The sequence below is a fragment of the Callospermophilus lateralis genome, chromosome 5 (assembly GCF_048772815.1).
Source record: "Callospermophilus lateralis isolate mCalLat2 chromosome 5, mCalLat2.hap1, whole genome shotgun sequence".
In the NCBI taxonomy this organism is placed as follows: domain Eukaryota; kingdom Metazoa; phylum Chordata; class Mammalia; order Rodentia; family Sciuridae; genus Callospermophilus; species Callospermophilus lateralis.
In genome coordinates this window covers 94,233,162-94,249,890 of record NC_135309.1, presented here as the reverse complement: position 1 = coordinate 94,249,890, position 16,729 = coordinate 94,233,162, and the positions used below count along the sequence as shown (strand labels likewise).

At 35.1% G+C, this 16,729-nt stretch overlaps 1 protein-coding gene across 1 annotated transcript in view; it reads left to right on the top strand.

Moving 5' to 3' along the window:
- The window catches only part of Adgrv1 (adhesion G protein-coupled receptor V1), a 522,757-nt gene that overhangs the window by 169,274 nt on the left and 336,754 nt on the right, over nucleotides 1–16,729 (top strand). The window contains exons 73-76 of the mRNA XM_076857025.2: nucleotides 1,370–2,475; nucleotides 5,287–5,404; nucleotides 6,209–6,380; nucleotides 9,341–9,583. Coding sequence (XP_076713140.2) covers nucleotides 1,370–2,475; nucleotides 5,287–5,404; nucleotides 6,209–6,380; nucleotides 9,341–9,583 — 1,639 coding nt within the window. The remainder of the gene's footprint in view (nucleotides 1–1,369; nucleotides 2,476–5,286; nucleotides 5,405–6,208; nucleotides 6,381–9,340; nucleotides 9,584–16,729) is intronic.

Sequence of the window (16,729 nt, the reverse complement as noted above, 5' to 3'; positions counted from 1 at the left end):
CTCTTTGACTTTAAGTTTATTTCATTTTGTGATGTATCTGTTATAACTATTCATATGGAACCAAGCATATTTGAAATTAAATATATCCCGCCTAAAAGCAGTTTATTTTTCTCATGCCTGAGATGCACTTGGCCAGAACAGAAGGCAGATCTGAGAACCACACTTATTAGTTCTGGCTCTGCCACTGATTTGCTATGTGACTTTGGGAAAGTTACTTGGTCTTTCTGTTCCTCAGTTTGCTTATTTGTAACAAGACTATTGTGTGTGCACGCACATTTATGTGGGAGGGCATCTGTTGGTGAAGTCAAACATTGCTTTAGATTATACATTATGCATATGTCATTTAAAAAGAAATGGTTGTCCAGAGAACATATTTAAAGGTCATAAATTCAAATGCCTTTAACAACACCAATAATAGCTTTCAGTGTTATAGTGCTTCTCCTAAACCACGCTGTTTTATGCTGTCTCTCTCTCTCTCTCTCTCTCTCTCTCTCTCTCTCTCTCTTCCAAACAGCCACTGTTTGAACTAGATATAACTATTTGTCCCATTTTATAAATGAAGAATGATTTATACATAAGGTAATAAACCTAGCATCTACACAGCTCATGTTCTGGCCATAATTTGGACCCTGACTGTCTTTTCACAGGCTGAACTCTAACCACTAATTTATGTGCTGATAGTGCTTGACAATATAGAGGGATAGGCCTGGGGTATCTTCCTTAAAAGCACTCAAATTCACATTTAATTTATTTACATGTTAAACTCTATTAGTCAAAGAAAATATGTCCGAGGTCAGAATTAAGACTGATGGGCCACCAGTTGCAATTTTTGATATAGTTATTAATTCACAATAAAAATTCATAGGAAAAGGATAAAATTTTAAATCATGGATGTTTCTTCCAATTTATATAGAGAGTTTCAGTGACATTTACATGAGAGAATATTCCCATTGCTGACAGTTGGAGGAGATAAGAATTGTGTTCCTAGTACTAGTAAATATTCCTATTTGGTAGACAAGAACATTGTTTGATGTCTAGAGCATCACAGAGATTTTGTTCTTCTTTTACTCATCGTAAGAGAGAGACTGAGGCTTCAGATTTCTCTGCTAGTGGCCCCAGGATGATAGAGTTTATAGAGTTTTTATAAATGATAATGTTTATAGCCGAGACCTAAGAGAGCTCTTCATTTAGCCAAGACTTGTTAAGTCCTTTCTCTGTCACTGTTGCTCATTCATTTTTTGGGTATGGAATTTGTAAGGCCATGTCATTTATAAGATGCTTCATGAGCAACGTCATAACTGTATAAAAGAATACTCTCTACAGTGGTAGTCCTATTTTAATCAATTCTCATGGTTTTATATTTTTCCAGATCAGGTTTCACCATTGCTGAAATTGAACCTATGGGAGTCTTCCAGTTTTCCCCTAGTTCAAGAAGTATCATGGTTTCAGAAGATATACAGATAATCAGATTACATGTGCAAAGACTGTTTGGGTTCCACAGTGATCTTATTAAAGTTTCCTATGAGACAACTCCAGGAAGTGCAAAGCCACTAGAAGACTTTGAGCCTATACAGAAAGGGGAAATGTTTTTCCAAAAATTCCAAGCTGAAGTTGATTTTGAAATAACCATTATTAACGATCAGCTTCATGAGATGGAAGAAACTTTTTATGTTAATCTTACTTCAGTAGAAATTCAGGGACTACAAAAGTTTAATGCTAATTGGAGACCACGCCTGAATCTAGATTTCAGTGTTGCAGTGATCACAATATTGGATAATGATGATGTGGCAGGCATGGATGTTTCTGTCCCCATGACAGCTGTGGCTGTCGCAGTTGATACCACTCTCATTCCTGTAGAAAATGACTCTACCACACATCCTGGCACAAGCGAGTTAACTACCATTCCTCAGACAACTGAAATGGCTGCCATCATTACTGAGACAACTGGTATGTCCGCCACCCCTGAGAACCTTGTCACCGTTCATGGTTCATCTACCATGCCTGAGAAGCCTGACATGACCACTGTAACTGCCAGTATTTCCATTCATGGAACATTTAGTCTTGGACCCCCCATTGTTTATGTTGAAGAGGAGATGAAGAATGGCACATTCAATGCTGTAGAAATTCGTATCCAAAGAACTGGTGGGTTTGAAGGCAATGTCAGTGTAACAGTTAAAACTTTTGGCGAGAGATGTGCTCAGAAGGAACCAAATGCATTGCCTTTTCAGGATATCTATGAAACCTCCAACTGGACATGGGCAGTTGAAGAGGAAGACTTTGAAGAACAAAGTCTTATCCTTATGTTTCTGGATGGAGAAAGAGAACGTAAAGTATCTGTTCCAATTTTGGATGATGATGAGCCTGAAGGGCAGGAATTCTTCTTTGTGTTCCTCACAGACCCTCAAGGGGGAGCACAGATTGTAAAGGGAAAGGATGCCACTGGATTTGCAGCTTTTGCCATGGTTATTATTGCAGGTATCTTTGAAGTGATGGAGGTAAAACATGTACTTTTGTGGCCCGGAAGTTGTAATAAGATCAATCTATTTAAGTTTAGCTTAAGACAGTGAACTACTTGAGTCATTAGAGTTAATATTTTTTAATTGGTTCTTTTTAGTAATACATAACAGTAGAAACCACTTTGATAAAATTGTACATGTGTAGAATATGTCTTAATTCTAACTGGGATCCCAGTCTTATGGGCATACACGATGTTGAGATTCACCATGTCGTATTCCTATATGTACATAGGAAAGTTATGTCCGATCCATTACATTGTTTTTCCCATTCCCATCCCCCTTCCTTTCCCTTTCATTCCCTTTGTCTAATCCTCTGAACTTCAATTCCTCCCCATCTCCTTATTATGAGTTAGCTTCTACATATCAGAGAGAACATTTGCCCTTTGGTTTTCTGGGATTGGCTTATTTCACTTAGTGTGATAGTCTCTAGATCCATCCATTTACCAGCAAATGTCATACACACATTGTTATTTATGACTAAGTAATACTCCATTGTGTGCATATACCACAATTTCTTTATCCATTCATCTGTTGAAGAGTACCTAGGTTGGTTCCGTAGCTTAGCTATTGTGAATTGTACAGCTATGAACATTGATGTGGTTGCACCACTGTAGTGTGCTGATTTTAAATCCTTTAGATAATATACCAAGGAGTGGAATAATTGGGTCAAATGATAATTCTGTTCCTAGTGTTTGAGATTCCTCAAGAATCTCCACACTACTTTTCAGAATGGTTGCACTAAATTGCAATCCCACCAACAATGTATGAGTAAACTTTTTTCCCCACATCCTCACTAACAATTATTGTTACTTGTATTTTTTTTTTAGAGAGAGAGAGAGAGAGAGAGAATTTTTTAATATTTATTTTTTTTTAGTTTTCGGTGGACACAACATCTTTGTTTGTATGTGGTGCTGAGGATCGAACCCAGGCAGCACGCATGCCAGGCGAGCGCGCTACCGCTTGAGCCACACCCCCAGCCCCTGTTACTTGTATTCTTGATACTTGCCATTGTGGTTAGAGTGAGATGAAATCTCAGTGTAGTTTTCATTTGCATTTCTCTAATTGCTAGAGATGTTGAACATTTTTTTCATATGTTTGTTGACCATTTGTATCTCTTCTTTTGAAAAGTGTCTGTTTAGTTCTTTTGCCTATTTACCAACTGGATTATTTTGGGTTTTTTGGTGTAATGCTTTTTGAGTTCTTTATATATCCTGGAAATTAACACCCTATCTGAGGTATGGGAGGAAAAGATTTAAAATCAGCATGCCACCAGTCACATCCACATGGTCATAGTATCCTGAGTTTTTCAGTCTTCCTGTAAATGTACCCTTCATCTTTTTCTCACTTGGCTCTTTTTCTTCATAATATTTCAGTTTTAACTGGATCATTAATTTTGCTGATTTCTCTCATCTTTAACTAATTTCATTATCTTTTTACATTTAGATTTTGGAAAGCACTTTTACAATAAAACAGGTTTGGCAGATTAGAAGCCTGGAGCATCTTACTAGAAACTTGACCCAAATTTGTTGTAGATATGGCAAGGAAAGTATTATTTTCATTAGATAATGTTAGGTGCTACTGTTCTATAAACAAAAATAAATGAAGGCTCTGCCTGTGAGAAGCTTACAGTCTACTTAGAGAAACCAAATCCCCACCGAAGGTGGTGAAGAAATGATCCCTTCAAAACAGAAAATGCTGATACAGGTTCTGATGCAAGGCTAAGGAATGACCACCATGATCAGTTAGTGAGAATGGGGACTGGCTGGGACAAGACACCCTGGGGAACCTGGACCAATTTAACCCATTATGTGCTTGTTCATAAGACATGGACTCCACATTTGCTTACATTTCAGACCTGGGAAATAGAGCAGGGGCTGTTAACTATAAGCTTTCCTCAATCAGGACAGTTAAGTAGTTTCTGTGTCCTTAACTTAACCTAGTCTTTAACTTTAGAAGTTCTGTCTCCTGGGAACCTCAAGAGTGAAATTTACAAGTGATGGTTGTAAGCATTTTTTGAAGGTGACTGCTTTAGGGTCATTGCTTCCTAGATCACTTTGCAAAACCAGGTCACTGGGAAATAGAAAGCTGCTGAAAATGTACACAGGCATTTCTCTAGTCCTAGAAGCTCACTCATATGCTGGCCAGGATGTGAAGTGATTAGTGTAGTATGGGGTCTGGTTTTATTTCAAAAGATATATTTATATCTTTTTAGTTTGAAGGTTCCTGTAAACTTAAATGTTGCTCAGAAGAGTCAGAATTCCTTAGTAGTTCTGTTTTGTTCCAGGGTAAATAACTGAACGTGTAACATGAACCCTTTTGGTCAGTCCACTTTTAGGAAGGTAGATGGGTTAAATGGAGCTCATTTATTCAACAGATATTAGTAAATGCTTACCAAATGTGAGCACTCTTCTTGGTGCTGGGAAGAAGTGAAACAGCTGCTGCTGGATAGGTACATTCTGTAGGGATACACAGACTTTAAAATGTCAAGTGCTATCAAATGTAAAGGAAGGTCTCATCAGAGAGATGAGTATGTGTGTGTTAGGTGGGAGGAGGATTTGGTGTTTTCCTTGAACTGTTTCTCAAGCTGTTTTCTACCTTGATGTTTTAGGGTAGATATTTGGTTTATTTCTAGTGAAGATCTTTAAACACTGTAGCTCCCACTCCTCATTTCTGGATTTTTCACTTATGCTCTCTGAGTTGGCAAGATTCCTGAGTCATTGTAGATCTTGTAAATTCTTAAATGTATTATAGCCTCCTCCTTTCTTTTCAGGAAGTGATCTCTATAATGGAATCCTAGGATTCAGTGAGGACTCCCAGTGTGGACTTGAACTGGGGGAAGGAGCTGATATGAGGAGACTGCATCTTCTTGTCACAAGGCAGCCAAACAGGTGTGACTGATATGTGTGTGCGTGTATGTTTATACACTAATTGGGATTCACACAATAGTAGAGACAGGATGAAACATTGATAGTAGGCAGCATGGAGTTTGATGTGTCAGTGTGCAGACGCTGTAGTCCTTGATCTGGGATTTAACACATTTGGTTCATTATCATAATGTAGGGCTGTCTCAAATGTTTCGTACTTTGTGAAGTACCTCACAGATGTCAGATTCTGTAGATCATCACTCTATCATATTTACTGTTCTCTGAGGACTCCATATACCATTACACTCTGAGGGACACTTGGAGTACCAAAATTTTGTTTGCATTTTATAATATAGTAACAGCATTGAATTCTGATGCATAAATATATTTGATATGTGCACGCACACACACACACACACACACACACACACACACACACATTTTCCTTTTTGCACATAAATGTTCTGTGAAAATGTAGGTAATCTTTTGCCCTTTATTGTAATAACAACTATTTTTTAACAGTGTTGTTTCATAGAGAAATTTTTGCTAAAAGATAAATGAGAAGTGTTTACATAAGTTGGGTTCTCTTTAATTTTTGCTTTCACTTTTCCGGTATATTATAGGCAAAAAAAAATATTATTTGCTCTCACATTCTTGATGTAGAATAGTTCCACAAATGCTTATTCATTACTAATAGAGTGTAGTTGAGGAATACTGTGTAGACCTTGAGCCTTAACCTTTCTGTCATGGGGAGAACTGGTCATTTTCAGCATTATCAGTGGTGGTGAACTGGATACCACACTGCTCACGTGTACACTTTGTTCACAGAGCCTTTGAAGATGTCCAGGTCTCTTGGAGAGTCACACTTAATAAAACAGCCATTGTTCTCCAGAAAGAAGGAGTGAACCTGATGGATGAACTTCTGTCTGTGTCAGGAAACACGACGTGTACAGCAGGTCAAACACAATGCTTCATCAGCCTTGAACTTAAGCCAGGGAAGGTAAGAAATGATGAGGCACAAGGCGGTAAACCTCCAATGTTTCTTTATAAGTAATCATTTTTAAATCATTTTATGGAAACTCAAGCATATTGTTTATGTGGAATTTCTTTGTATCTTGCCTAGTTGTAATGTCAAAATCATTTTGCTGGATCACAGATTTTAGGCTGATAATTTACTGAGAATTTAAATTTTTCAATTTTTGTTAAATAAGCTTGTCAGTGTTTCTTTGTCATTTTTTTTTTTTTTTGTCCTCTGGCCCAGCTACTCATTGTGTAAACAATTCTTGAGTCATTTTTTTTTTTTTCATTTTAAGCTATTTTTTTCATTTGTTTATTGGTTGTTCAAAACATTACAAAGCTCTTGACATATCATATTTCATACATTAGATTCAAGTGGGTTATGAACTCCCATTTTTACCCCGTATACAGATTGCAGTATCACATTGGTTACACATCCACTTTTTTACATATTGCCATACTAGCGTCTTGAGTCATTTTCAACCAGATTAGTATTTCTGATTACTCTAACTGTTGAAAATCCATCCCTCCATTTCAACTCACTTGCATTTTTTCTGATGATTTATTGTTGGCTCTATATTACAGTGTATAAGATAATAATTAACTTAGGAAGCATGCTCTTAACTCATGAAATCTGCTTAAAATAAGCAGAATGTTTAAACATTTGTTGGAATTTTTAAAGAGCTTTTAGTAAGATATCGTATCCTTATTAAATTGGTTTTCTGCTTCTGAGCAGATCTGATCCCAGCAAAACTATTTTAATATTAGTCAGGGCAAAAGATCACCCTGGAGTGCATCTGACTTAACTAGGAAAGAAATCTTCTAGCAGTTATACATAGAATGGGTTCTTGTAAGGTCTCCAGTCACATCTAGGAGTCTCGAGAGGCTCAGGTGTGATCTATGTGTCTTGTTTTCTCAGTAGACTTAAGCAATGTTGTTTGAATAGAATGTTTCTTTTTTGAGAGAAGATACCTTTGCCTCGGGTCTAATTATGTGTAGGCACCATCTGTACACTGCTCAATTTTAGATAGATCTTCACTTAGATTATAATATATTCTTTTTGACTGAAAGTGGTTGTAAGTAATGTTCTAATCATCATGACAATGAAAAGGAATATTTTACTGGAAAATAAAGGAAAGAGTCTTTAAGTAATCTGATGAAATCTTCAGTTGAAAGAAATCATTGTGAATTCAAGCTCACTTGGTCATTAGGGAATAATAGCTCTTGAATATACTTACCCATACTTTCCTAGTGTTTTATTTTATGGTATTTGCTAAATTTGGCTTCTCAAAAGTGGAATAAGTATAGTTATTTCCGTATTTCAATATTTGCTGACAGTTGATCAGAAAGAGTAAAGAATGATATGTATCATATGAAAGCTAAACACATTTCTTCATGTAGCAAAATGAAATTAAGGGTATTTATTGTGTGACTAAGATGCAATTTATTCTTGGATAATATGAAGGATTTGTTGTATTATTTCACAACATAATGATTATCATCAAAATGATAATGAAATGATCATGGTAGCACATGCCTGTAATCCCAGGGCTCAGGAGGCTGAGATAGGAGGGTCACAAGTTCAAGGCCAGCCTCAGCAACTTAGCAAGGCCTTAAGCAGCTTTGTAAGACCCTGTCTCAAAATAAAATAAAATAAAATAAAGGCTGGGGATGTGGATCGGTGGTAAAGTACCCCTGGGCTCAATCCCCAGCACACATACACAAAAATCACAAGTAATGAATAAGGTCCTTGCTGATAGATGAAAATGATGCATTATATCAAATTAGACAATCTCAGGAACAGTTGAAAACCACATCAGCTTAGTTTTTTTGAGTCATGCCGGGAAGCTAACGGTACTCCTAATGTTTTTAGATTATGTATAAGAGTGAATAATTCATAATGACAAATGACTGATAATGTGTTTTAAAGTTGAATTCAGACTTTAGAAAATAAATTATTTCAGAATGTTGAGAAAGTAAAAATGTAGAACAGAAGCAAGGTACAACTAGCAGAATATATTTAGACTTATTTGAATTGAATTTTGTGAAATTTTGAAAAACATATGAAGTTATAGAATTTATTATTATCAATATTTGGTCCTATACATTTAAAGCTCTTTAAAAAGAAAAGATATCAAAGTAAAATCTGACAAAGTTGAAACCCTTCTGTTCCCCCATCCTCAGTGTTCTTCAACTCCATACCCTGCCTTGGTCTCTTCCTGCTACCTCCAACTGAGGCAGCTGCTGCCCTGAGTTTTCCTTTATTCTGTGTTTTTTTTGTTTTGTTTTGTTTTTTTTGTTTTAATTCTTTGCATAAATATCCATTAACAACATATATTGAAACAGTGAATTATTGGAACTTTATTCTTTCAATATCTATTTCTGTACCTCTCTCTCTCTCTCTCTCTCTCTCTATATATATATATATATATATATATATATATTCAAAACAATATTTTCACTCAGCATATTTTGAGGTCCATCTATGAGTCTTTTCACTATATCTCTATAATATTCTGTTTTATGAATACATTTTATTTATCCTTTTGCTCATGTACTATGTCAAGTTGTCTCTGAATGTTGGTCGTCTGGTAAGAAGCTTACCTAAAGTAAATGTATTTTTTCCAACTATATGCCCTTTTATTTTGTTTTTAGTTATAATTATTAGCATGTATCAAGTGCATAAAATGATGGGTTTCTTTGTAACATTTTCACACATGCATATAACATGCTCTAATGGTATTCACTTTCCTTATTAAGGTTCCTTAGCCCCTAAAAGTAAATCTAATTCTCTAGTTACCTACCATAAGAATTTTATTTTTTAATTGTACATTCATTTCTATAATGATCTATGTGTATTACAACATTTCTTGATGCTAGAACTGCCCCAAAATAGAAATAAATTGGTAGTAGTTGTATATATTTTTCTCTTGTCATTGTCAGATACCTCGAGTTGAAGTGTATTTTTTCGTGGAACTCTATGAAGTCACTGCTGGAGCAGCAATAAACAACAGTGCCAGATTTGCACAGATTAAAGTCTTACAAAGTGATGAACCTCTAAGCCTTGTGTATTTTTCTGTGGGCTCTCGGCTGGCAGTGGCTGAGAAGAAGGCCACTTTAATCAGTTTGCAGGTGGAAAGAGATTCTGGGACAGGACTGATGATATCTGTTAACTTTAGTACTCAGGTAAGCTTATAGCCTGTAGTCACATGCATTAAGGTTTTCTTCTTTAGCTGTATATAACAAGTGTAGTAATAAAACAGACAATAATTGATAGATTATTTCTGAGGATGCCATTATAATTCACATTTTATTTATTACAACTAAGCTTTATTCAATTTTTCTCTCATCAGTGACAGGTTTTAAAAATGCTTTATTTTTTTTTCTATTTTTTTTTATTGGTTGTTCAAAACATTACAAAGCTCTTGACATATCATATTTCATACATTAGATTCAAGTGGGTTATGAACTCCCATTTTTACCCCAAATACAGATTGCAGAATCACATCGGTTACACATCCACAATTTTAAAATGATAAAATTTGATTTTTCTTTGTTTTTGACAGAGTTAATTACAGAATTCAAAGTCTCTGGTATAAATCTGTTCTATTAAGTCTCATAAGAGTTAAAGTTTTTTTCAGAATGTAACTATATGAGATCAGAAGGAAAAAAGTACTTGCTATGTCCTATCTCTGAAGTAGTTAAAAATTTCATTCATTAGAACCTCAAACACTGATTATATTTTGGGTTTCTTCAAATACATGAGTTTGTGAGACCTCACTGCCACATTTTCATAATCATCCTGTTAGGTGATGTCAGGGTAAAGGCAAGGAGCAGATGGGTATAGGAGGCTCACAAGAGCAATGCTGTTAACACCAAGTCACCAGATCTAGTTAGCCCAAACAATGCCCTATACTTCTGAACATTCATTTTTTTACTTTAACAGCAAAACTCTTAAATAGCTAAGACAAGAATATGTATCTTCTTTACACAAGGCATGCTTGTGGGATTAGAGATGGTCCCTCAGCCCTCTCTTTTTTTTTTTCCCCTCTTGACTCCTATAGCCCCCAGAAAACCCACAGAAAGCTATCATTCTAGACAGTCCTATTATTTATGCTGTTTAAATAGCCCATACTTGGTGACTCTAGACCTCAAGATTACAAAGTTTTATTAGAATTTTTTGTATAATAAGTGCTTGGTTGTATCACTATTAGGTGATACAACTGTTCTGTGCTCAAAAAACAGTTTTTTGCATAAAATACAACATGTGTATGGCCAGTGAGCTGTAGATATGCATGGGAGGCCAGGCCTAGCCTTTGAGTAGTAAGCTGTCCTGCAAGCCCACCAGGCAGAGTAATTACCTTTGTTACAGAGTATAGCTCAACTCTCAAAAAACAACATTTTGTTACATGAGACCCTAGAAATAAACTCTATTCTACATACCTTGAGGTGGTATGGTATAATTGCAGACAGAAGTATTTTGATTTATAGTTGGAAGATCTTAGTATTTTTTCTTATAGTATTTAAGATAGGAAGAAAAATGAGAGAGAGAGAGAGAGAAAAAGCACATGCTTCATTCTTGCTCTTCTTCCATGACATATATCACTACATGCTCATTACTTGGGAGAATAGAGGGGGGCTGGAGATGAAAAGCAGCTGATAGAAGAGATTTGAAGTACATTTAAACTATTTTATACTGGTGATACATATAGACTATAGGAGAATTGAAGTTGCCAAATGAAAAATCTGATGCCAATATCACTAACATATTTCTTTACACTTTTTCTAGATTTGTCATAAGTGACTCTTGGTAAAACACATGTTGTCACTAACATGTAGCTCTTAAAGGACATTTATGGGACAATATATGTCATGAATTTCTAGTTTTCCCTACTATGATGATTATTTTTATAGGTTGATTTGGCTGGCCCACAGGATGCTAATATATTTTGTCAAACCTTACTCTTGTGTTTCTATGAGGGCATTTTTGGATGAGATTTACATTTAAATCAGTAGACAGAGTAAAACAGATTGCCCTCCTAATGTTGATGAGCATTATCCAATCAAGTAGAAGCCTGGATAGAACAAAAAAGCTCAGTTGAGTAAAGAGGAATTCTTCCTGCCTAATAATCTTTGAATTGGAAACACAGTTTTTCTTGCTGTCACAGTCATATTGAAACATTGGCTTTTCCTGAGTTTTAGGCCTACTGAATTCTGAATTGTGACTACACCATTGGTTTTCTTGGTTCTCAGACCTTCACACTTGGGCTATTATTAAACCATCAAATTTTGCTGATTTCCAGATTGCCATATCATCCTGAAGATCTTGGGATTCGTTTGTCACCATAACTGCATGAATTAATTTCTTATATTCTCTCTCTTTCAACATACGTCTATAGAAACATGCCCCCTATTAATTCTGACAAATTCAAATACTACCTTGCAATAAAAAACTTAGTAAAGAGTATTCATGGCAGTGCTGTTATACCAATGCCATTTCAACAAACACAAATGAAAGTGAAGAATGAAATCTGTAAAGTTTTCTAGGAATGGAAGGCTTCTGTTTCTGGGAAGATGGAGTCAATGTAACTTTCCCAATAAGTACAACTAAAGACCATCAACATTATTTATAAACAACATCAGAAGACTCTGAAAGCTGGAGATGAGAAAGCAGAGGAGCTAGAGAGCTGGGGACCCAAGTAGTAAAACAGTGATGGGTTCCCAGTGTTTTCTTTTTGCTTTGAATCCTAGACTTTGAGCTAAAGGTAATGACATACAGAAACACTAATGGGAGGAAAGTTTTTTAAAGCCCTCACAAAATCTGCTATCTCTAGTCAAAGGAACAGAAAAAGGGTAGCCTAGCATGATAGATAGTACTTCAGCCAAACACCCCAGAAAAAATCTGTTTCCACACACCAACAAAGAATGGATGAGGAATCTAGATTTCTACCTTGCCAGAGGCCTCAGGCTCTCTGCTGGCACAGTATTAGAGAGACAAAGTGGAGAGTCAGGACTTTCACCATTGTCTAGTAGAATAAAATGGAACCCAGCTCCCTCATGGTGTTCAGGGATACTCTGGGGAGGCAGTAGGAAGGTACTTAGGCCCTTCTCAAGCAGGAAAGTATCAGTTGAGGATGAGTTTGGTACTTAGCAATAATGAGGAATCTCCTTCTGTCAACAGAGAACAAGTGGGAAAATTAGGCTTATACTTTCACATGTCAGTAATAAAGTACATCTTCCCTTACTTTGCCAGAGCAATATCAAAAGAAGCCAACTAAAAGAGAAAGCTTAAATAATATTAAGAATCTTGTAAAATAATATGCAAAATGTCCATGTTTTGCTTATCAATCATTTGTTCTACTAATAATGCAAAGAGACCTAAAATGGAATGAAAATAAAAAATGAAAAGGATGAACAGGTGCCTATAGTAAGAAGGCAGAAGTAAATGTATCTGACATTGTAATGGAGCCATCATAAAAAGGCTTCAATGAAACTAACCCCCATTAAGGGTGGGGGGGCAAGGGGAAGAACAGAAATTATGTAGATTAGAGAAAGGGGAATGAAGGGAAGGGAGTGGGTAGAGGAAATGGAAAGACTGTGGAATGAATTTGGCATATTTTTCTTTGTACATTTATAGATGTACTAGAGTGAATCTCACCATTATGCATATCCACAAGAATGGGGTTCTAATTAGAATAAGATACAATTCATGCTTGTATAACTGTATGAAAATGGATTCCACTGTCATGTATAACTAAGAATAACCAATAAAAATCCTTCAATTAGCAATTATAAACATTCTTGAAACAAGAAAAGTAAAAAGTTTCAACAAAGAAATAGGAAGTGTTAGCATATAAATAGAAGACAAAGAAGAGAAAATGGAAATTTTAAGAGTGAAACTTGCAGTAACTGAAAGTGAATAGATAGACTCAGTAGCAGAATGAAGGGAGCAAAATAAAGAATCAATGATCTTGAAGATAGAATAATAGAAATTATCCAATCTAAACAGCAAAAGAAAATAGATTGACAAAGATAAAAAGAGCCTCCCAATGTAACAGTAACAGAAGATCTAACATTGTGTCATTAGAGTCCTGAAAGAAAGGAAAATCAGGAATGAAAAATACTTGAAACAATAATGACTGCACAATTTCCTAAAGTTTATAATCTGTAAATTCAAGAAGAAGCTGAGAAAACTCCAAGCAAGATATATGATACATATGAAAATTAAATAAGGAGAAAAATATTGAAAGAGAAAATATGAATATCTATGGGACAAAACCAACTTGAACAATCGCAGATTTCTTACCAGAAATCATGGGATCAGGTAGAAGTGATACAACATTTTTCAAGTGCTGAGGTAAAAGAACCATCAACGCTGAATTCGATTTTGAGGAGAAATATCCTTCACAAATGAAGGAGAAATTAAGGCATTATAAAAGTAAAGAAAAAAAATAATTTATTGCCCACAGACCTATTCTGAAAGAATAGCTAAGCTAAAGTTTTCTAATTAGAAAGGGAATTATAAAAAGAAAAAACGTGGGACACCAGGAAGGAAGACATGATAAGCAAAAATAGAGAAAACAAACAAACAAACAAACACGAAGAGACATTAGAGAAGATGTATATATGACTAAAAAACACATAAAAAGATATTCAACATCATTAGCTCTCATCAAAATGCCTATTTAGAAACCTCAATGATGTATCATTGTATACACCCAGAACAGCAAAAATTACATCAGTGACCATACCAAAAAATGCTGGAAGGATTCAGATACTAGCTCAGATCACTTACTCACTGGACATGGGAATATAAAATGGTACAGCCACTCTGGAACAGAATTTGTTGGTTTCTTAAAGAACTAAACATGAACTACCAGATGACCCAGCGATTACACTCCTGGGACATTTATTCCAGAGAAATGAAAAGTTATGTTCACATGAAATCCTGCACATCAATGTTTATAGCAGCTTATTCATAATAGCACAAAACTAAAACAAGGCAGATTTTTATAAAAGAAAATATACACTCTGTTTTAAAATTTTTTTTATTTTTTTAATTTTTATTTATTTTTTTATTTTTATTTTTTAGTTGTAGACCCAATACCTTTATGTGGTGCTGAGGATTGAATCCAATGCCTCACACATGCAAGGCAAATGCTCTACCAACTGAGCTACAACCCCAGGCCTCCACAACAATTTTTTTTTTTTTTAATGGGGGAATGATTAAACTCTGGTATGTCCATGCCCTGAACCACAACTCAGTAATAATTAAAAATAACCTATGGACACATATGACAACCAGAGTCACCTCCGCATAATCATGCTAAGTGAAAAAAATCCCCAAATCCCCAAATTATATACTGTATGATATCATTTATATAGTACTCCTAAAGTCAAAAAATCATAGAATTGGAGTTTAGTGGTTTCCAGAGATGACATAGAGTGTCATAGTGCATAGAGTGCAGACAAAAGTCAACTGAAGGATTCTCAAAAAAAAAAAAAAAAAAAAAAAAAAAAAAGTTTTGGCCAGGTGCTGTGGCAAGTATGTGTGGTCTTAGTAGCTCTGGAGGCTGAGGCAGGAGGATCACAGGTTCAAAGCCAGTCTCATCAATTTAGCAAGGCCCTATTTCAAAATAAAAAAGTAAAAAGGGCTGGGAACATGGCTTAGTGGTTAAGTGCCTGTGGGTTTAATCCTTGGTACCAAAAAGAAAAAAAAAAATGTCTTGATGATCTTGTCTGTATTGATGCCAGTACCCTGGTCATGATTTATATTATGCATATTTATATATGCATCTTGCATATATATATATATATATATATATATATATATATATATATATATATATGCAAGATGTCACCAATAAGGGATACTAAATAAAGGGTGCAGGAAATCTCTTTTTATTATTCTTAAAACTGCATGTTAATCTACAATTATTGAAAAGTAACAAGTATGATTTTAAAAAAATCAAAATAATAATTTTACCTCTCTGGTGTTATTTTCCTGTTGCTTCATTGCCCTGCCTTTCTTTCTTTCTGAATTTTAGGCACATTGCTAGAAGATAAAGCTGTGTAATTCTGCTTCCCAAGAACTGCAAGATGAGAACACAATTATGAACCAAGTTACCATTTTGTTATGATGATAATGATGATTTTCACTTTACTTTGGAGAGATTAATGAAGTTAGAATAGTCACTATAACATCCATATACTTTGTTAGGTCAGCATTCCCATATACATAAATACCACAGGCAGCATATATTCTCCAATATTTAAGTCTTGATGATATAAAGAAGGAATTTTCTATCTTCATTACTTCAAATAATGAAAAGCTCACCCATTCTAGTTATGCTCCCATTAAATAGGCCTATAGCTAAACCAAATTTGAAAACAGATTCTAGATGCTAATCATCTATATTTTGCGCAGTAGCTCAGAGCACACAAGTTCAAGAAAGACTGTGAATTTACATCTTATTCGTATAATGCCTGTTTATTCAAATCTGTTTCTATATTGACTTTCCAATAGCATACTGCTGATGGTTTGTGCCATATTTTTATAAATATAAGAACATATTTATTTTTTCACTTCCTTTAAATATTTGAATTATGAGACAAATTCTACCAGAAAATAGTGTACAAAATGTACATATGTAGTTCATACTAATCAAACACCACTACCTCTGTGAGAAATCCAGCTTTACCAGGAATTTAAAACTAGGGGCCATGAACCCCTCTCTGTTATAAGAGGTTATCTTACAAATAACCTCTATTCTGAATTTCATGTTTAATTACTCCATTGATTTTATCTGTAGTTTCACCAACCACCATATGTTTTTTGGGTCTACCTGTTTAGGAAGTTATGCAATTGAAATTGTGTTCTGAGGCATGTTGGTCTGAGGCATTCTTATTTCATTCAACAATATGTTTGTTAAATACCCATCCAACATGTTCTGATTTTTGTTATATAATATTCAATACATATATGTAGTGTAACCATTTAAAATATAAAAGCCAATAAGCTTTTGAGTAGTTTCCTTCAGTAAGGTTTTTGTTCTATCATTGTTCTGCAGATGGTTTTTAAAAGACTGTCTTCATTGACTATTCATTTTTTTATAGTTGATTACTTCCTCTTCCTGATGGATGCTGTTCCCTTTGGGTTTCTGGGTTGTGGTACTTTCCTGCTCTTAATACTTACCTCACTGGGAGTTCCTCTCTGATGTCAGTGTAGGTCTTCCTAGATGATGCCTGTTGGAGTCTACCCAGACTCACTCTCTAGGCTACACTATGCCGACCTATTTCTTTAAGGCCACCTGAAAGCTGAGGACTCCCAAA